This window comes from Acipenser ruthenus, chromosome 1, assembly GCF_902713425.1.
Source record: "Acipenser ruthenus chromosome 1, fAciRut3.2 maternal haplotype, whole genome shotgun sequence".
Lineage (NCBI taxonomy): Eukaryota > Metazoa > Chordata > Actinopteri > Acipenseriformes > Acipenseridae > Acipenser > Acipenser ruthenus.
The window spans coordinates 62,481,274-62,503,161 of NC_081189.1; the positions used below are offsets into that span (position 1 = coordinate 62,481,274).

The 21,888-nt window shown below is 36.1% G+C and overlaps 1 protein-coding gene across 7 annotated transcripts in view; it reads left to right on the top strand.

The window, feature by feature from the left end:
* LOC117420672 (protocadherin Fat 1-like) overlaps nt 1-21,065 on the top strand; it is a 75,095-nt gene extending 54,030 nt beyond the window's left edge. For 3 of the 7 annotated variants that reach the window (XM_059027148.1, XM_059027175.1, XM_034034195.3), the window contains 18 exons: nt 1,236-1,432; nt 1,691-1,844; nt 4,153-4,386; nt 4,841-5,230; nt 5,369-5,583; nt 6,065-6,202; nt 6,376-6,519; nt 6,691-6,888; nt 8,015-8,816; nt 8,914-9,045; nt 9,501-9,658; nt 10,627-11,089; nt 11,415-11,568; nt 12,004-12,114; nt 12,243-12,877; nt 15,556-15,693; nt 17,595-17,630; nt 19,661-21,065. In XM_059027148.1, the coding sequence (XP_058883131.1) occupies nt 1,236-1,432; nt 1,691-1,844; nt 4,153-4,386; nt 4,841-5,230; nt 5,369-5,583; nt 6,065-6,202; nt 6,376-6,519; nt 6,691-6,888; nt 8,015-8,816; nt 8,914-9,045; nt 9,501-9,658; nt 10,627-11,089; nt 11,415-11,568; nt 12,004-12,114; nt 12,243-12,877; nt 15,556-15,693; nt 17,595-17,630; nt 19,661-20,271 (4,910 nt within the window). In that variant the 3' untranslated portion in view covers nt 20,272-21,065. Of the gene's footprint in view, nt 1-1,235; nt 1,433-1,690; nt 1,845-4,152; nt 4,387-4,840; nt 5,231-5,368; nt 5,584-6,064; nt 6,203-6,375; nt 6,520-6,690; nt 6,889-8,014; nt 8,817-8,913; nt 9,046-9,500; nt 9,659-10,626; nt 11,090-11,414; nt 11,569-12,003; nt 12,115-12,242; nt 12,878-15,555; nt 15,694-15,997; nt 16,057-17,594; nt 17,631-19,660 lie in introns of all 7 variants that reach the window. The other 4 variants (XM_059027169.1, XM_059027172.1, XM_059027164.1 and 1 more) reach the window with 4 other exon arrangements.
* Nucleotides 21,066-21,888: the final 823 nt, after the last annotated feature.

Genomic DNA, 21,888 nt, shown 5'->3' on the forward strand with positions numbered 1-21,888 from the left:
ATCGAAATACGTGCACGATATCGATAGACAATTTTCATATCGATGCCCAACCCTACTAAGTAGCGATTGATCGTATTTTCTACAAAGTCACATTACAATATGTGCAGAACAGTTTACCTCTATCTGCATGTACAGTTTCTTTGGGACGTTTCTTGACAATCTTCAGCCGAAATCTACTTTGCTTTGTCGTCCATTTTTCGTATTTTACCTCCAATGCTGAAAACTAGATTTTAGCAACCTAAATCAAAATAACAATGCAACACTTTGTCCCACCCCCTACTGCACAGTACAGGTCACAGAAAAGCCAGTACAGACGCACTGACAGGCTGATTAAAACATTAGTTGTCATGTGAACAGTAAACAAGAAAGTTAACCGCTTTGGAGTATTTTGTTTAAATGGTATTTGTCTAAGGACTTTTTTTTTGGTATGTTTTTTTTTTATATATTGTTACCTAAGTGCAATGCACAGGACGGCGAAGGAATAAAAAAAGTTTATCTACAGAAATAAGATGCGTAGTTTGCATTGCTTGCGGTGTGCAGTAGTTCATTAAATTTAGTTGTATTTTTTTTTTTCACTCCATACTAGTCCGGTATGCATTGGCCCCTGAAGAGGTGAGTTTCGCAGTGACCCCTTAATTTCCAGATTTCCGCGAAATCGCAAATTAGGTAGACCCCTAGTAATAAGCGTCGAGTTACGAGTGAAGCGTGGTGTCGAATTAAGAGGCAGGATGCATATATTTTATATGGAGAAAATCCGGGACCAAGACTGTCTGTCAAATTAAGCGAAGGTGTCAAGTAACCGAGGTTGACTGTATATGAAATTGACTAACAAACATGTTATTAGTCAAACTTACTGTTAACTTAAATAATGATAACATCTTTTATTGTTGCATATAGAAAACTGCAATTTCTATCCTAAAGAATTCAGTGGATTGTCAGGAAGTCTTCTAACAGATTTATGCCACTGACAAAGTATTGTTAAAGGATACTGGCTCGCAACCAGCCAAGAGTAGTGAGTTAGAAGCTTTCTGTAATGGTACTTCAGTTTTAATGTTTAGGATTTTCACAGCAGGCCAGTCATGGATTATTGATAGGTAGCAGGTGCATTTTAAGACTATTCAGACATTCTCTGCAAGTGGGCCTTTTCTTTTCTTACTTGTATCTCTCTTCTTACTTTCCAGCTAAATAGCTGTATTGTTCATTTAGTTTGAATGGCACTTTCATTGACTTTTCAGGAGGAGACCCTCTGGGACAGTTTGCTATTGAACACATTCAGAATGAATGGAAGGTCTATGTCAGAAAGCCCCTGGATAGAGAAGAGAAAGACAATTACCTCTTAAATATCACAGCCACTGATGGAACATTCGTGGCAAAGGCTGTAGTAGAGGTTAAGGTCCTTGATGCCAATGACAACAGCCCTGTTTGTGAAAAGGTGGGTTTATAAATATCATGGTTTGTGTAGTTTTACAAAGGATTCTGATGGCTTTGTCGAAAGTGATTTACAATTCCTTCATTGCTATATATTTTTTGAAAAGTGGATAATGTTTAAATACATGCTATAATATAGGGATCTGGAATATCTGTAACCTGATTCAATTCTAGTTGTTTGTAGTAGTTTATACACTTATTTACTGTACTTTTATTATAGCTAGCAATGTTTATATTTTGTCTAAAATACACTTCTTTGCAGGCGCTGTATGCTGAAACTATTCCAGAAGATGCTCCTTCAGGAAAATTGATTTTACAGGTTTCTGCCACTGATGCCGACATCCGTTCAAATGCTGAAATCTCTTACAGGCTTTTTGGAACAGAGGCAGATAAATTCAATCTAGACCCAGATACTGGTGAGTGTCTACTCTTTTGCTTCCTTATAAACAAAAGGGAACATAGAATAACTGGGTTTCAAAGTTTCCATAACATTTTATTTTTATTTTATTTTATTTAATATTGAACACCATCCCTTATTCTGCAGATATTGGTGTGATTTAAATAAAAACATCCATGCAGCAAATACAAGTGCAATGATGCAGAGAGTGTAGGGACAGAACAATTAATTTAATAATTTAATCACCAAGATTAGTGTCACTTTTTAATTCTTCTAACATGTAATTGTTTAGTCATTATTTATCCAAAGTGACTTACAGAGAGTAGGGGGTGAACTATGCATCACAACTGCTGCTGCACTGTCACTTACAGTAGGACATCAATTTTACATCTCATCCGGTTTAAGAACACTTGTGCAACAAAAAAGGTAATATATGTAATCGTAAAAATGTTTTGCTTATTTAAAATGTGATGGTAAATATTGCTCCAGTTCAATAGTACAGTAAATATGCTGCATTTATTGCTGGGGGGCTAAAGGAGAACATTTTTCATGGTTTATTTAACTGAAGGATTGTTATGGGTGTATTCAAAGTGTTACTCCCTGCTTAAATTCTAAAATGTTACCATTCCAGAGTACTGTTAATGTATAAGAGTCTTAAAACAGTAAAATAAAAGGTAAAGTCAGAAGTCTGGTTAAAGGTTTTAGGATACTTGGTTAATGTAGCTTGTATTCTCCCCCTGCAGATCATATACTGGAATTGCATGTACATATGTACTGTATGTGTCCTACAGTTTTATTCCTTTAGCAGTGCTCCAGATAATTTTTTTTCTGTCAGCAGTAATCACTCCCAGAATTGTCAGCAGGAGTAATTTTAAATTTCCCACAAACTGCAGCAGTACAGTTTTGTGATAATAAAATAAGTCAGGGTTTACCTTGGCTTTTATATTTATTCTTTTGTAGACTAATCCTTTGAATAAACTTTAGTCACTACTGGTATAGAATCCTCAAGGGGCTTTACATCCTGTTTTTATTATGTACCAACATACCAATCATACATCATAACAAAATGTATTTAGTTTGTTTATTTTGCAACTTTTGCAGTGGTTCTGCAATATAAAACCTTGCACTAAAACAGAACGTATATGTATAGCCCTATAGTGATTTTCATGAAAAAAAAAAAAAAAATCACTTGTTTTCAGGTTTCCCTTCTCAAATAAAATGTGTAGTCCATTACAGTTGTTACAAGGGAGGAACTAAAATCTTGTATTTATTTATTATTATTATTATTTTTTTGTTTAATGGAGTGTGTGGTATAGACTAGTAGTGTAACAATTACATTACTTTCTTATCATACATGGTTGTGTACTGGCAACATCTGCATTTCTTTAGATTCTTCCACAAATAAAATTAAAATTTCTAATTATATACCTGTATGCCATTTACTCTGAACTACACACATGCAATATATGACACAATATACTGTAATTTCCAACAACACTGCGATCCAGTCAACCATACCCTACACTATTTAACAGTGCAACAAGAAAACCGTGTTGTTTTGTATGACACATTTAAACCTTTTTTTTTTTTTTTTTACCTCGAGTTGCGTAATTCCAGGGTAGCATTTTCAGGTTCTTCAACATTTATAATTGGCACACTTAAAATACGAGTCAATTTTCTTTGTGACGTTTTGTGTGAACTGCCTGCTTCACCTTATTTTGGCTTCTGCGCGACACGTGTGTTTACCACATGAGAGAGAGAATTAATTGTAACCATTAAGTGTGTGCACCAATAGAAACTTCTGGAGGTTGAAAAGCGCATATTTCTGCAGTTCTGTTATGTGAACTACACAGATCTGTGCAGAACTTCGGAAATCTGCTCAACAAGAACGCACTTGTTAATTTCCGTACTGCCGTTAAAGCGGCAGGGGTCGTATTTGTGTTTCCACGTCTGTAAAACAAATCCTGATTATTTTTGGGAGGTCGTAAATGGCTGTTTTTTAGTCAGGAATTACGCCCCTTATCTGGAGTACTGCTTTAGCACAATTCTCGGAGGGATTAGATTCTGGATAGTGCAGAAGTGCTTTTTCCATGAGTCCTGGCATCTGGCTGATAGGGCTAATTTTCAGAACTGCTTTCTCAAATTTGCTTAAACGTTTGCTGATGTATTAGGTGAAGATATCCTACATTCTATGATTGTACTGAGCTATACGTTGAGAGCTACTTGTCTGATTTTGATGAGCCCATGAATGTGTGTGTGTTATGCTCTTTTTTTTAAAATAATTTTATAAGGTTATGTACTTTTATTTATTTTTTTTCCCCTCATAGGAGAGCTCAAGACCCTGGTTCCCCTTGATCGCGAGCGTGAGGCAGTGTATAACCTTATGGTTAAAGCAATAGATGGAGGTGGTCGCTTTTGTCAGGCTGACGTTGTTTTAACTGTGGAGGACGTGAATGACAATGCACCAGAGTTTTCTTCTGATCCCTACACCATAACTGTGTTTGAGAACACTGAACTTAAAACCCTTGTAACACGAATACATGCAACAGATCCTGATACAGGTAAGACAGAAATTTCTTTCTGTAACATATATAAGGCAATTATATCTTTTGTTAGGTAGTGTACTTGTGTGCTCAACTTTGTAATGTAGACGCCACTAGAACTTAGTTCAGTGTTTATAAAGATAGGGTAAGGGAGTGAAGTGGGGCGTCATGTTTGATAGTTGATAAAAGGATGCCATTGGTCAACAAAATATACTGATGAGACTAAAGATTGCAAATTATTTTGGCTGTATACAATAGCTGAAAATTGACCAGTTCCAACAGATGTTTGTATACTGCCATTAAACTAAGGGAGAACAAAGACAAAATTCTTAAATAACCTTTGCATTTTTTGGGGGGGCTTGTGACATTAAATAGATGGTTTAATGTAATTGGTTGTCCATGTACTATTTAAATCTAACTTTTTGATTTATTGATTTATTTATTTATTTATTTATTTTTTTTTTTAAAATAGGCTTCAACAGCAAGGTCCTCTATTCTTTTGTGGATTCTGCAGATGGCCACTTCTCCATTAATGAATTGTCTGGTATCATTAGTCTGGAAAAACCTCTAGACAGAGAAGTGCAAGCAATGTATTCCCTGACTGTAAGGGCAACCGACCAGGGCTCACCTCGAAAGCTCTCCACTGTCTGCTCTGTTGTAGTGTCTATTCTGGATATTAATGACAACCCACCAGTATTTGAGCACAGGGAATACGCTGCCACTGTTTCAGAGGACATAACTGTGGGAACACAGATTCTTCGTGTTTTTGCAGCAAGCAGGGACATTGAAGCAAATGCAGAGATCTCATACTCTATTGCCAGTGGAAACGAACATGGAAAGTTTAGTGTTGATTCCAGCACAGGTATGGACTGTTTTGTACCGTACAATTTAGCAATTCTTAATGGCTTAAATAGCTACATTGTTGTGTTTTTACAATATACAACATAGAATTGCAGGTCCTGATTTTGTCTACCAATGTGCTTCTCGTTTGTCCCTGTAGGTGACATTTTTGTGATTGAAAGCTTGGATTATGAAACCTCCCATGAGTATTTTTTAACTGTAGAGGCCACGGATGGAGGCACACCATCTCTTAGTGATGTGACGACTGTGAACATAAATCTGACAGATATCAATGACAACACGCCAAAGTTCAGCCGGAATATCTACGCTGCAGTTATAAGTGAAGATGCTGTACTGGGACAATCAGTTATAACTGTATGCTTTGTATTGTTTTTTCATTTAGATTATTTAATACACGATAAATAACAAATGAATAATAATAATGTATAGCTTTTATAAAATGTATGAAAAAATGAATGTGGTATATACCCATAGCCCTGCTTTTCATAAAAATCCTAAGCATAGATAGATATAGATGTATATAATAATATATATGCATTTTTTTTTTTTAATGATTTATACATTTTGCCATTACCTGGAAAAGCCTATAATTGATGTCCATTAATGTGGAAAAGAAATATACAAGCCTGAATATAAATTACCTATTTGGAAGTGAGTGTTTTTAATACGAGTTTGAATCACACTAGTGAGTTCACAACATGGGTAATTTCCCTAGGGGTTGTAGTCAATATTTACTTGAATTAGAACATCTGTGCTTTCTATTAGGACGTGCTTATTAAACCGGGTGCAAGTTGTCCTCTGAGCTGATTGAAGAATGCTTGTGCAATTTCTTCAGGTCATAGCAGAAGATGCCGATGGGCCCTCCAACAACCACATCCACTACTCTATTGTTAATGGAAACCAGGGAAGCCCATTCACCATCGATTCTGTCAGCGGAGAAGTGAAAGTAGCGAGGTGGTTAGATAGAGAGAAGGTAAAGAGTGTCTGTTTTTAATACATGACTTTTTTTAAGTCTATGCATTTTACCCCTAGGTATTCTAACTGGATGTAATCCAAACCTCCTGCAGTAAATAATTTGAACATGTTGAATTACTGTTTAGGAATATTTACTGCTATAGTTTCAATTGAATATTTGTCATTTTGCAGATATCTGGATACACACTTACTGTACAAGCTACAGACAATGGTAGTCCCCCAAAGTCCAACACAACTACAATCAATATCGACGTGTCTGATGTTAATGATAACCCTCCTGCCTTCTCACAGGCCAACCACAGCATCATCATTCAGGTAAAACTGCTGCTGTTAATAGCCAATAGTGCAATTTGTGACTCTTCTATACAATTAAAACCCTTTCAAGTATACCAGTTGTATTAACACCCTTGGTTTATAGGTATTGGTTGGTTGTTTATTTGATTTGATTGTCCTTTTATTCTGTGGAATCTCTTCTTTGTCTTCCAGGAAAACAGACCTGTTGGTGCCAGTGTGCTACAGTTATTAGTAACGGATAAAGACGCGTCTCACAATGGCCCTCCATTCTCCTATACAATTATAAGTGGAAATGAAGAAAACTCATTTGAGATAAACCAGCAGGGGGTATTGATAGCCTCAGCGCCACTGAATCGTGAAATAAAAGACCACCATTTACTGCATGTTCAGGTGTGACAAATATCTTTTGAAACACATTTAACATTACAGATATTCTCCAACTTTCTTTTTGGTTTTATATTCAATACTTGTCCAATACATTTGGTCAAAAGAAATGACCTGTCTATGGCTAAGTTGGCTATTATTTTTTTCTTTTTTACAGTATGATAGTCCCATCAGTAGCACAGTGCTTTTGAGTTGTATACCCCTACACACATGTTTGTAATACACTTGCAATACACTTGTTTGCAGTACTTCTGGGACTTCTTGTTTTTTAAATAAAGATGTATCATATTAAAATTAAATAATTATTTAGTTGTAACTCTAGAAACAAATGGAAAAGATCCATATTGGGACTTGTTTGTATAGCAGGATGGATACTCTGCTAAGTGCAGCATGCATGCCCTTGCCAGAAACAACTTTGTAAACTGAAATTCTTTGAATGTTTTGGCTTAAGGCATCCTAATTCTGTCTAAATTAATTAATCTAATTGTTGGTTGTGAATTGCTTACTGAACAGTGGCTGTTAATGATGTTAAATCTCAAGTTGAAAGAATGTATATTCTGTATAATACTCTGAAGGACTCTGAAGGACACTGAACAATTCGACAGTTGTTTCCTTCAATACTGAACATGGTAATGGTGCACAATTTAAAGAAAATGTTTTTTTGTGTAAATGTCACAGATGTAAGATCTGTCACATAAGCTGCTGCTTTGTATTTTTAGGCAAAGAAGAATGGTCATTGTATTGCTAATCATGGCAGTGACAAAAGCACAGGGGCTAGCAAATCTTAATGCTACAAGCACCCTCTTCTGTCCAAAAGCTGCTATATCACAGTATATTGAACACCCTGCATATTCTATGAATGTTTTGTTAAAAGCTGTTATAAAAAAGGCAAATGCATGGGAGGAAAATGGCTTATTGTACTTCTGTGTTTTTATGAACTTTAATAGCACAAGTATTATTATAAGGGGAAATAATATGCAGCACAACTGAAGCCAGGAGTAGGGGCTAATTTAATCATGTCAGTGTAATTTTGTTGTAGTATTTATTTTTTAACACGAGTGCCATTAAAAGAGCTTCTTTTGAAATGTGTCTCTCTTGCGGGAATAATGATTTGCAATTCATCTATTTTTAGGTGGCCGATAGTGGGAAACCTCAATTGCATTCATCAACATTCATCAACATCAGAGTTATTGAAGAAAGCATTCATGCTCCGGCTATTCTTCCTCTAGAAATGTTCATAACAACTCACGGAGATGAATACTCTGGGGGTGTCATTGGAAAGATCCATGCAACCGACCAGGATATTTATGACACCCTCACCTACAGCTTGGCATCTAAATCGGGTAATCTGTTCTCTCTCTCTAGCACTGATGGAAAACTGATTGCCCGTAAAGGGCTAGACGTGGGGCACTATCTGCTCAATGTCACGGTTACAGATGGAAGGTTTACAGTGGCTGCAGACATCAATGTGCATGTTAGACAGTTCACTCAAGAGGTGCTCAACCATTCCATTGCTATAAGATTTGCAAATATTGCACCAGAAGAATTTATAGGTGACTATTGGCGGAACTTCCAGAGGGCCCTGAGGAACATTGTAGGGGTGAAGAGAAATGATATTCAGATTGTGAGCCTGCAGCCTTCCAAGCCTTCCTCCAACCTGGACGTACTGCTTTCTGTAGAAAAAGCTGGAAGCTCTTACCATTCACACGAGGTACTTTTCAGAAAGCTTAACACCTCCGTGGCAGACATTGAGGAGATGACTGGTGTGCGAATTCTCAAAGTCATTAACAAGCTTTGCTCTGGGCTGGATTGCCCTCTGAAATTCTGTGATGAAATAATCACTTTGGACAAGAATGTCATGTCAACCTATAGCACTGCCAGGCTCAGTTTCGTTACCCCTCGACACCAAAGAATTTCAGTTTGTCTCTGTAAAGGTAAGCTAGCATCAGGTCACAGTATGAATGTCATGTCAAAAATGTACCAATCATTTTTAGTCTTTTCAGTTCCTAAACTTTTTTCATAATGTTCAAGGTGGAAAATGTCCTACAGTGAGCAAGCTCTGTGAAGGTAATCCATGCCCCGAAGGTACAGAATGTGTACCAGACAAGAATGAAGGAAAATACAGCTGTGTATGTCCAAGTGGCAAGCATGGAAAATGCTTTGGTAAGAGGAGAGCTTCTTAAAGAATTTCAAATGTTTATTACCCTACCCCCCCCCCCCCCCACCACCAATATATTGAGTTAAATTTAAGTGTTTTGATCATAATGTAACGAAGAGAGAAAAGCTTTCTCTGTTGTATTTAATTCCTGACCTCAAGGGGGATCATACAAAATAGGGACTGATGTGATTACTTTCAATGCACAGTCAGTTAAGACTTGTATAAGCACCGACTACTACTTTTGCCATATTCAATATTTTTATTCACACACACAATTTAATAGGATGACACTGTCTGATCACAACTCGCAGAAGGTTCTAAATTATTTTCTATCGTTTTGCGTTTTGCACTGGAAGCAACCCACAGACTACGAAGAAGACAGCCAGAAAAGCAGTGTTTTTGCTCTTGAACATTTAACCCTTTTTTAAAATATGATTTTTTTTTTCTTTCCTAATTTTAGGTGGTCTTTCGTTGACATTTAATGGAAATAGCTATGTAAAGTACCGTCTTATGGAAAACGAAAATAAAGAAGAAATGAAACTTTCTCTAAACTTAAGGACATACTCTGCACATGCAGTTGTAATGTATGCCAAAGGAACGGACTACAGTATACTAGAGGTATGTAACAAACTAATACTTAATGTTTTGTGCCCGCAATACTTTGGTGCAATTTGGTAAATTTTCAGGATATAAATCGAACACGACTGAACTTATTAATTCTGCTGCCCTGCGCTGTTCCTTTGAAAGATTGCACTTCAAAATTACACATCTAAAATACTTGGTCTTACCCAACTTACAATTTACTATTGGTTGGCCAACATTCGCAATATGTCCCACCCTCAACTGGAAGGACCTGCATGGCTACAAAAGGAAGGAGGCCTCTTGTCAGTTGACATCTCTTTCTGCTCTCTTGTGCTCCTCCCTTCCCCTCTCCTTATCTAAAATCAATATTAACCCTCTGGTGTATCACTCCCTTTGGATTTGGGCTCAGTTTAGAAAGCATTTCTACTTTATTACTTGGTACAGAAACTTAGGGGATCTACTAACAAAGGCCCGGTAACCCTTCCTAGCGCACTCCTTACAAACTGCACTTTCTTTCTTTCTTTCTTTCTTTCTTTGATTTTGCTTGCAGAGAGACAATTGATGTGTTGTGTGATTGGTAGTATAGTTCTTCTGTTTTGTCATTTAACAGAAAACTTTTTTTTTTTTAAATAAAGAAAATACATGTTTTTGCAGCTGCAATAAATACTTGTTTTTGCAGCTTGCAATATTTATTCTAAAAGAATAACTCCAGTTAATTATTTTTTAAGTTGCGTATATAATCATGATTGTATTCATTCCTTAACAATACATTTTTGAAGGCAACAACACCTAGGTTATGATGAGCTACTTCTGTATACATTGTGAATTCTAATTGGACTAATGAAGACTATCTTCTGAATTTCTTGCCCAAAATTGGATAAGGGTTTTTGTGAAAAGATATTTTTAAAGATACTGTAAATGGAGAAACCTATTGCAACCTGACTGTCTAACCTATTTATTTATTTATGTATTTATGTATGTATGTATGTATATATTTATTTTAGATCAACAATGGTAGATTGCAGTACAAGTTTGACTGTGGCAGTGGTCCTGGAATTGTGTCCGTGCACAGCATTCTGGTCAATGATGGCGAGTGGCACTCTGTGTCTTTGGAGGTAGATGGAAATTATGCAAAGCTGGTTCTGGACAGAGTCCACACTGCGTCTGGAACTGCTCCTGGTACACTTCGCACACTCAACCTTGACAATAACATCTTCTTTGGTGGCCATGTCCGTCAGCTTGGCTCCAGGCATGGCAGGAGCCCACAAGTCAACAATGGACTCAAAGGGTGCATGGAGTCAATGGTCCTAAATGGACAGGAGCTGCCTCTGAACAGTAAACCGAGGGCCTATGCAGTTATGGAAGAAGCAGTGGAGGTTTCACCAGGATGTTCCCTGGTACCTGCAGAAGGCTGCTCCAGCAGTCCTTGTAACAATGGTGGGCTCTGCTCTCTCCTTCCTAATGGAGGTAACCCAAATAATGTTTTGTAAACTTTTAACCTGCAGTAGATTAATACATTGAGGCAATTGGATTGTATGACAGTCTTCATTTGAGGGTATAAACTTTGTTTTTCCGTGTCTAATCCAAATAGTACTGTGAACGTGGACAAGCATGACCCCCATGTTCTCCTGGTATTGTTTTCTACCACCTTCTATTGATCACAAATCAGTACAGAACAACACAAAAGCACCAACTTCCCATTAGATAACAATAAAACCTCTAAAATGTTTTAGAACAGAGAATGTATGTATTTATTGTTATATGTAAACTAAATGGTATCTCTTTTATATAGGTTATTTCTGCAAATGCAGTGCCTTGTTTATAGGTACACATTGTGAAATAAGCAAGAGCCCATGTGCTTCCAACCCTTGTCTCTATGGTGGAACGTGCATTCCTATCAACAATGACTTTGTTTGCCAGTGTAGAGGGCAGTACTCTGGTGAAAGGTATGGTTTGTAAACTTGTAAAATATATATATATATATATATATATATATATATATATATATATATATATATAGATATATATATATAGATATATATATATATATATATATATATATATATATATATATATATATATATATATATATTGTATAATATGCTTTTATGTGTTTAAGTCAGAAATAGTAGTTTTAGAAATATGTGAGACAACTAAAGAAGATGTGAATTAATGTTCCAGAATGTGTTCAACATTGAACCTGAGAATAGAATAATAACCTTCTAATCACTAAGCAGCTTATTTACTGAATACCTTATTTCAAAGAAGTCTTTACGTACTCTGCAAAGTATCTTGTTTTAATCTTGTATGGAATAAACCTTTAGATACAGAAATAATTTAGAAGCAATAGTCTAGTCTTGTCTTATTGGTCATGTCCCTAGGTGCCAGTTGGGTCCATACTGTAAAGATAATCCTTGTAAAAACAGTGGCAAATGCATCGACAGCCTTGATGGTCCAGTTTGTGAGTGTGAGCCAGGGTTTCATGGAGAAAGGTTTGTGTTTTGAAATCTAAATGTGATATTGATTTAATACCATTGACGGCATGCAGCATTTAAAAAATGTGTAAAAACAAAATATTAAACAGATGCATAACATAACATGCACACATTCTCTTTTCCAGGTGTCTCACTGATATTGATGAATGTATTAAAAATCCCTGTTCATATGGCGGCCTGTGCGAAAACACACATGGGTCTTATAATTGTACCTGCAGCCAAGGATATGGTGGAAAGCTTTGTGAGGATGTTTTGGTGAAAAATGATTATGTTTCAACATCTTGGAATATTGGTTTGGAAGAAGTTATTGGCATCATAGTGTTTGTGGCTGGTATATTCCTGCTGGTTTTGCTGTTTGTGGTCTTCCGCAAGAGGGTGTGCAGACAAAGGAAGTCTAAGCCAAAGGAAGAAGACAAACACTGTGGAGCAACCACCTCCTTCTTACACAGGCCATATTTTGATTCAAAAATTAGCAAGAATGTCTATTCAGATGTTCCTCCCCAGGTGCCGGTGCGCCCAATCTCATACACTCCTAGCATTCCCAGTGACTCCAGAAACAATTTGGACAGAAATTCCTTTGAAGGTTCTGCTATCCCTGAGCATCCAGAGTTCAGTACCTTCAATCCTGACTCCATGCATGGGCACAGGAAAGCAGTGGCTGTTTGCAGCGTGGCTCCAAACCTCCCTCCTCCTCCCCCCTCCAACTCGCCATCTGACAGTGATTCCATCCGGAAACCAAGCTGGGACTACGACTATGAAAGTAAGTATTTTTTTATTTTTTTTGGTTTACTATCAAATCTTAATAATAAGCCACGAAATGGACAGGCCTTAATGAGATAGATAGGTACTGCAAAATGATATAGGAATCATTATTCCCTGCATAGACATAAATGAATGTAAAGCTAAGAGATGTGTGAAGAATATGAATGTATGATTCTTTTGTAATTTAATACTTTAATGTATGTTCTAAAACCTGAGTGTTAGAACGTTGGTCAGTCAATGTTCCAAGCAGTGACAATATCCATCAGAATGTGTTACGATTAGGAACTATTTAGCAACAATGGGAAATCACTGTACCTGTGCTAACCACCTATCACTGCACTATGCAGCATTAAAGAAAACACTTGTCAAAATACCTTGCTGTCATGGAAGATATAGACAGCATCACTTTTTGAACTGATTACGCCCATGGCAAAAAATATTTACAGAAAAGTCGCATCGATCCATAAAAGCAACTCTTCCAAAACTGAAGGAATATTGACATACTAGAAAAAACTCAATTAAATGAATACCTCCAAACAAACAAATTGGGCAGTTAAAACCTTTTATAGGCATACCTAGAACAACCATGACCGGTCAATTTGACCGGCATATTAAAAACAACATAAATATTATAATGAAAGGACAAACAATTGAATGTAAGTTGTAGTTTTATTCAGGAACGCCATATAAAGCATCTGTTCAACCAAAACATTGTAAATAAATGGTCATTTGAACAGAAATGTGTTTATATACAGAAACATTACATAACACGCATACTTAAAAAATGATAAAATATGAAATAAAAACAAATATTTGAAAATAAATGTGTGTATATACAGTTATATAATGTACATACAAAACTGCACAACTGAAATGATGTAAATAAGTATCAACATTTTGAATAAATAAACATTTGAACAGAATGGGCTTCATTTGCAATTGTGTACAAAGTAAGTGCTGGCACAAATCACACAGATACTGTGCTTTTCAAAGTATACCACTTGTCTGTCTTTGCTGCATCAGAATCTTGTTTGGTAAAATTTTCAGTAATTCCAAACTCTCTTTTCTGTCCTGCATCTTCAGTGATCCATTTGCAATGTGTATTGGAGTAAAAAACAAATTTCTTAGAAAAACGTGTGATTTATAGTGAGCTGTTAAGGCTGATTGATGGTCTATCAGGCTCATTGAAACAACAGAAATGTCAACAGACAGCTCACTTGAGGAATGCAGACTCATATAATCAAACTTCAATATGTCAGTGATGTCGGGCTCCATGCTGGAATAAACAGACATATAAATGCCCCTCGCTAAGTTTATCCTGGAGTTTAGTGAAACAGAATTCACAACTTCAAACAATGTATTTGTGAAAGTCTCCCATTTTGTGTTCTCTTTTGGTTGAGAGGACAGATGTACCAACGGTGTCGCTATTGATTTTTTTTTTTTTTTTTTTAAAACCTCTTGTATAACAGGTACAGGGATGAAAGTAAGACTCCCGTTGCATGGCAGTTTGATCCATTCCTGGTATTTTTAAAGTCAAATAAATTAACTGGAACACCATTTAACCCTTTGAAGTCCATTTATTAAGTGCGTGTCAGGCACGTCAGGTCCAATTTTTATTTTCACACGCGCAGTTAATTTTAGACGCGCTGTTTAAAAGTATTTTTTCCAGTCAAACGGGTTTAAAAGGCCCTGCATATCAACAAAGCATTCACTAGGCATCTCCAGCCCCGCCCCACCCTTTCGTTCACTATAGCTTTTTCCTATGTAAGAAATAAATAATAATAATAATAATAATAATAGTCGTACATACCGACCAATCATCTCCTGATCACTTGTTTTATCACCAAACTCCTCAATAATGCAATCCAAGTCATTATTTTATTACTATAACATCTCAAAAATGCTCTGCAAATGTCAGTGTTCTCTGTGCGCTGACACAGTATCAGCCAGCTTGTTTACTTACGACCGCCCCGTTATCTGATACCAGGGCCATGTGTGACTATTCATGATATACGCCTTTTTTTTTTTTCCCCCGACTTGTCTCGGCTCCTGTCGTTCCCACTCGGCCATTGAATGGTTTTCTCTGCTTTTTCTGGAGAAAAAACGACTAGAAACCCGTTTTTTGCGTTTCTATAATGATGTCGGACAGCGTCCGACAATGGACCTGATAGGAATAATTGCAATGTCGGACCAGGTCCGACAATGGACCGCAAAGGGTTAAGAAAGGTTTTTATAGTAAGTTTTAAAAGAAAAAGAATTGCATTTAATGAAACAAACAATAACGAATGCAAATGTTTTACCAAAATATGATTTTTAGTTCATGGGGACTATTTATTGTTGTGGAAGGTTACACCTCAAAATGTTAAATATTTAAAAACTAGACATTTTCCTTTCTTTTTTTATGGAAGGTTTATAAATATGTTTTATAAAAGCAATAAGGCACTTGAGGACACGGGTTGTGTTAGATATTGTTACTTTTTGGTTGGTTGCAGGCTGCATACCTAACAATGCATCAAGAAGTGACAATATCCACCACAACCCATGCCCTCTCCTGCCTTATTGCTTCGTGTGAAATGTTTCCTACATTGGAAGTATTTTAAATGTATTTGTTTGAAACGGTTCTGTGGCATATTGAATGAAAATGCATCATTAATAAATGCTATGTCTTTTTTCTAGCGAAAGTAGTTGATCTTGGTCCGTGCTTGTCAAAGAAGCCTATTGAAAAAAGTGCTTGTCATCCATATAACACATGTGGAAGCATGTCTGAAGTTCAGTCCCTCAGTTCTTTTCAGTCAGAATCATGTGACGATAATGGTATGTATAAAATTCTCCAATGAATTAATAATGTAATCTAATACATTAAGGGGTCATAAGTTTTGTTTTGTCTGATCACCTTAATCTGGACGATATTTGTGAAGAAATTCTACTGCACACACAACCTTTTTTTTTAAATTACTAGAAAATATTGGGAGTAATTTATTAATTTGAACCTTGTGCTTTGTACTTGATGTTTTTCCTCTACAAAGCTTTAGATGTTTTTGTATCCGTGTGAAAGGTGGTCAAGGGTCATTTGTTACTTGTATTTTTTTTTTCTTTCTTTTTCTTTCTGCGGCTTCAGCTCCCATATGGATCAAATCTCTCCACAGAGCGAGAGCAGGGATTAACTAGGGGCTGCTTGTAAGTTTTGATTTATATCAGTAAAGAAGGAAGCAACTAAAAGGCTGTGAGATTCTCTAGTGATAAAATGCTTTTCCTATCTCTATAGCGGTCTATGCCTTTTACTTTTTAAAACACTCTTCCACATGAATACACTGCCTACACTCAACCCTTCTCTGTGCTTATACTTTATTTCTATTCTAGCATTTAAAATGTATTTGTACATATTTAATGAGACACAATTCATTTTAAATGAAGTATAAAATGTGTGTGGTTGTGTGTGTGTTTGTGGCAATATTCAAAGAAAAATCTCCCTATGGTAATCATGAGAATAATTCATCGTACAGAAACTGCCGCTTTTGAGATTCTCAAAGTTTTGAATTTCCATGCCACATGCAGAGTTTAAACAAAACAAATGTAGCATATAAAATGGTTAACACTTTACAGTATTTCTGATTTGGTCTGGTTTGACAAATGAAGGTTCTCGGCTGAAGTAACTTAACATTCACTCACCTTTTAATGGTTAACTTTGTTTTCGTGGCACTCTGCCCCCCCGCTGACCTGACCTCTTAATAATGCCTGCTCACCCTATGTTTGATTTTGAGAAAGAGATTTAGGTTGCTGCATTTGTTGACAAATATATGGAAACTTTTAAATGTTTAGCTTTTTACATCCCTCAAGGAACATAAACACACACAGCACAGAGAGAATATAAAAATAGGTCTTAAAAGCATCACGTTTATCCATGAGAATTGTCTTTTGCTTCTTTCTTCCATGCTGTGTATGAGCATTGAAGTACTGTAATAAGTGTATGGTAGATTTATTTTGTACCCATTCTTTAAGGGTTTTTTTTTTTTTTTGTGATCACTTGTTAATATCCAAACACTTGCATTATGCATTAAAAACTTTACTGTATTTTTTTGCTTGTACAATGTAACATTAGGTTCACTGGTGGAAAAATAAGCAAAAAAGTTCACAAGGTTAATTTTAAACTACTTTTATTTTGACCATGTGGCAACAGCTCATACAATGTTCAGTGTGCCTATGTTCAAAGACTTAATGTAGTAAAAGACAAATACACAATGTTAGATATTTCTTACTCAGTAACTTTTATGTATACTGTGTACTTCATCAGGAAAGGATCACATGTTTAAAAAAAACTTCTATTATCCTCTTACCTAGGAGTTAAAAGCATGTGATGACTTGAATTCTAGATTTATAAATCACAAGTTTATTATTATTTTGTGTAATCAATTTTAACATACACAAATAAATAAAAAACAAAACACTGCTGAGTCAGAAATTTTGGGATTAGAATCATGTTTAATGATTTCTTAACTTTGCCAAGTAACAAAACAGTATAATATACTTAAAATGGTCTGCATAATTCTGAAACTTCTTAAACCTTATGATACAGTAAACGGCAGTTGATTGTAGTGCTTTGTGATTGGATAATATAAATACTTTGGATGTTCTTTTATTCCTTCCTTGGCCTTTAAAGACCTTGTCCTTAACTTCATATGTTTTCTTATTTCTCTTCTTTCTCTGTCATCCTAAAGAGTCTTTTGCGGCTCATGACCTCAGGAATCCAAGAGGTGACTTGCATGAATTTCTTTGTTTGCTTTATGCTCATACTCATCTTTCACTTTAACATGCATCATGTGCTCTGTACAGCAAATAAAAAACGATGCAACACAAGTGTATGTACATGACTAATGTTTATTTGTATATATATGTGTGTGTTACGGTAAAAGTAAGAATCTGTTCAATCTCAAGTTTTACCGGTAAATGTCAATATTTACCAAATAAGGTGGTAAATGTCCAAAATTATAAAGAAATAAATAGCTTTTCAGACATTTACATTCAAGGAATGTATTTATTCCTGCATATAAATTGGCAATTAACAATATAATCATTAACCCTTAGCGGTCCATTTATTCAGCGCGTCAGGACCAATTTATTTTCACACGCGCTGTTTATTTTACACGCTCTGCTTTAGAAGTATTTTTTTTCACAGTAAAACATGTTTAAAAGGCACTGCATATCAACACGACACTCAGTACTGCATCTTCAGCCCCGTCCCACCCCTTGTTCGCTGTATTTCACATACCTCTTCATAGTCGTGCATATTGATAAATCATCTCCTAATCACTCGTTTTATCACTAAACTCCTCAATAATGCGATACAAGTCATTTATTACTATAACATCTCAAAAAGCTCTGCAAATGTCCGCGATATTCTTTGAGCGTTGGATGCGGAAGCAGCCATCTTTTTGTTTATGGTCATGTCATCTCTGTGGTGCCGGGGCTATGTGTATTGCTGAGATACGCCCCCTTTTTTTTTGGCTTCTCTTGGCTCTTATCGGTCTTACTCGGCCATTGAATGGTTTTCTTGGCTTTTTCCTAAGAAAAAACGACTAGAGACCTGTGCTTTTACATGTTTTTGATGACCGGAAAGGGAAAATTGTAATGTCTGACATAGGACCGCAAAGGGTTAATGTCGAACAATAGATTTCTGCATACACATTTGCCACTAACATAATAATCATTAACCACCCAGCTGCTTATCCCGTGATTTCCACGTGGAGCGCATGCGAGTCCAAATGTGTTACTCCCGTGAAAATAGCGTGCTGGCGCTTATATGTGCATCTGCAAAGTTTAACATGTCTTTTTAATATGCTTCAATGGAAAAAATAAGAAATCTGTAATGTAAAAGTGTATGGAGTTTTATTTTTTACTGGCCGATGGCAGCAGTCCGTAAGAAATGTGTTTGACAGACCGGGTCATCTATATACACACAGCTGAGAGTGAAAAATGGATGCCTGTGTATTTACAGAGAATAAAACAAGGACATTTATTTATTTATTTGTTGGTGTTACAGGTTATAAGGAAGCCTTGTCAGATTTGGTACTGGTCAAAACGACCTATTTATTTATTGTACCTACACTACACAGATAATAATTCATATAACAGCGTTATACGCTTGTGCCTGAAACTGGGGAAGATACAGTATATGACGTGATTTGAAAATTTGCGACGCAAGTTTTCTGATGTTTATGTGCTAGATAAAGACGTTAGCATTGATGAGGGTTTGAAATGCATCTGCTTTAAAATCTATCACGCAAAAAATAATTTCTAAAAAGTGATATGCCTGCACAAGTATTACAATGTTATTGTAATGCTGCCATTTCTTAAGATTTACCTGTAAATGAAGCTTTATCAGGTTTATTTCTGACATTTACCGTTTTTACATTTTTACTTTTACCAGTAAATCTTAAGAGATGCCAATATTCAGACTTTTACAGTAATATTTATTTATTTTAAGCCACCAAATTTGATTTTAAGAACTGTAACTTTTTTGTGGAGTATTAATGTAGTCCATTCATTTGTATTAATGTTTTCTTTTTTTGTTCAGCTTGTTTTTAATGAAGCTAAAATTGTTGCTGTGTCTTGCTTTGTTTTGTTAATCCAAATGTGAACAGTATTGTTTGTTTGTTTTCTTTTTAGAACTTTTTTTAAAAAATTCTAACCCTGTAACTGAATCAATTTGTGAGTCATCAGATTAATACTATTGGTGTTGATGGAGTGTGATCTGTTTTCCTGATGTTTTGTTTTTGTGACACAGGGTATCACTGGGACACCTCTGATTGGATGCCTAGTGTTCAGCTTCCTGGTATCCAAGAATTCCCCCAGTTTGAAATTGTTGAAGCACCAGTCCAGCTGTACACAGATCCCAATGCCATTGATACCGACTACTACCCTGGAGGCTATGACATAGAAAGTGACTTCCCTCCACCGCCAGATGACTTCCCTGTCCACGAGGAGCTGCCACCATTGCCAGAGTATAATGATCAGTTTGAATCTATACAACATCCTCGGGACAGGCCCACAGCTGGAAGTTTAGGTTCATCCACTCATAGCAGGCAGCGCTATAACCAGTACCTGCCACATCACTACAATTCTGATTTGTCAGAACCACAGAGCACAGCCATTGGAACAAGCGGTTACAGGGGAGCCTACCCGCCGTACAGTTTGGGGTACAGTGGGGACTTTGAGGCTGCCAATGTGGACAACATGTCTATGTCTTTGTACACATCCACAGCCTCCTGCTCTGACGTCTCTGCGTGCTGTGAGGAATCTGAAGTCATGATGAGTGACTATGAAAGTGGGGAAGAAGGCCACTTTGACAATGTGACCATTCCTCCACTGGATCCCCAGCAGCACACTGAAGTCTGACACTGTATTAAAAGTAAAGTGCCTGGACCCTTTAAACAAAAAACAAACAAAACTAAAAACTAAAAATTGTTATATAATTGTCAAGGTCTGTGCTTTCTTCCTTTGCAAAGAATGCTTTCAAGATGTTTTCAGTAATCCTAATTCTAGCATGGCTGCACTGGAATAAGCTTATTTACTTCACAAGTCCTATCTCTTGCAGTACTGTACAGTTTATGGCATCATGCACAACCTTTGAAGGAATTAGAAACACATGTACAATTGTGAAAACATACATTTCAAAGTGATAAGTCTATTTTTGTTTTTTAATTAAAAAAATTCCACTTCATTCATTTTTATGTAAATTTTAATGTACAGTTCTGATTTAAAGTTTTAAGTAGGTTTTGTAGATATTTTATGTTTTGTTATTTTTTTCCAAAACAGATTTTAGTGGTGTTTAAGTGTGACATTATATCCGCACCCAGAAACAAATAGTGGATGGGATTTCACTGTATCTTTGTATGACTGAATTTATTCATGAGCATTTCAACAAATGTACCAAATGCAAACTGTGTAAACGTGAGTAACATTTTGCTACTTTTTGGTTGTGAGATTAAGACATGTCTTAAATGAGGGACTGCATTTTTGTAAACTGTAACTGTATACTTTTTTTGTTTCTTCAGAAACATGGCACCCAATACATTTGACCCCCCGCCGTGTCTGTATATGTCTGAGATACAATGGTCTTGTAAAGGTTTTTATTGGATACTACCATTAGCTCACTCTTTCCTACTGGCAATAAATTATTAATAAAACAGTGTTGCTGGTTTTTATTTTGTCTAGATGTTCATATTGAATCATGAACAGGTTAAAACCTGTCACCCATGTTAATGATTAGAGTAAGACGCTCCAAATTACAATGTCATAGTTTTTCACAGCGGTTCTTATTTTAGACAATGTGCTTTACTTCGTACAGAAGCTGACACTTCTAGTTGCCCGCCATGAACTTAATTCACTTTAATTCTTTGTCCTAAGTTTTTTGTATTTATTTAACTGGTGAGCTTGATAGCCTTGAGCAGTTAATCAGTAAACAGTGGTTTTAGAGCAGGTGTCATCAATTAGTGCCATCTTCTCAGCCATTCTTTAATTTCCGTTCTGTTATTGAGTAAAAACAGAATACCTGATCATAGAAAACAATGGAAGAACAGCATCCAGTTGTTGTATAATTCACCATAACACATACTAGATCAGCAAAGACAGCACCATCAAATGAATCAAGTTTGCTTTTGTAATGCTGTGAATACACAGTACCTGTATACATTACCTGTTCACTACATGTTGCTGGTGCCTATGTTATATATGTTTATGGTAAAAGCAGGCAAAGCACGTTCGAGTATATAAAAATGTAATTACAATAACAAAATTTGCTCTACAAAACCCTCAGAATGAGTGAAAACATCACCACTCGAGTTGGCACAATTGGCAGAGAGGATCAGAACTGAATGACTAGAACTATCTAATCGTAGGTAAGGTAATCCAAGATTATTGATAACCGGAGTCTGTATGGTCGCAGATTTAAGATCATTGAAGAAAATATGTTAAATAAAAGCATTATGAACTTGAGCCACTAATTAATACAAC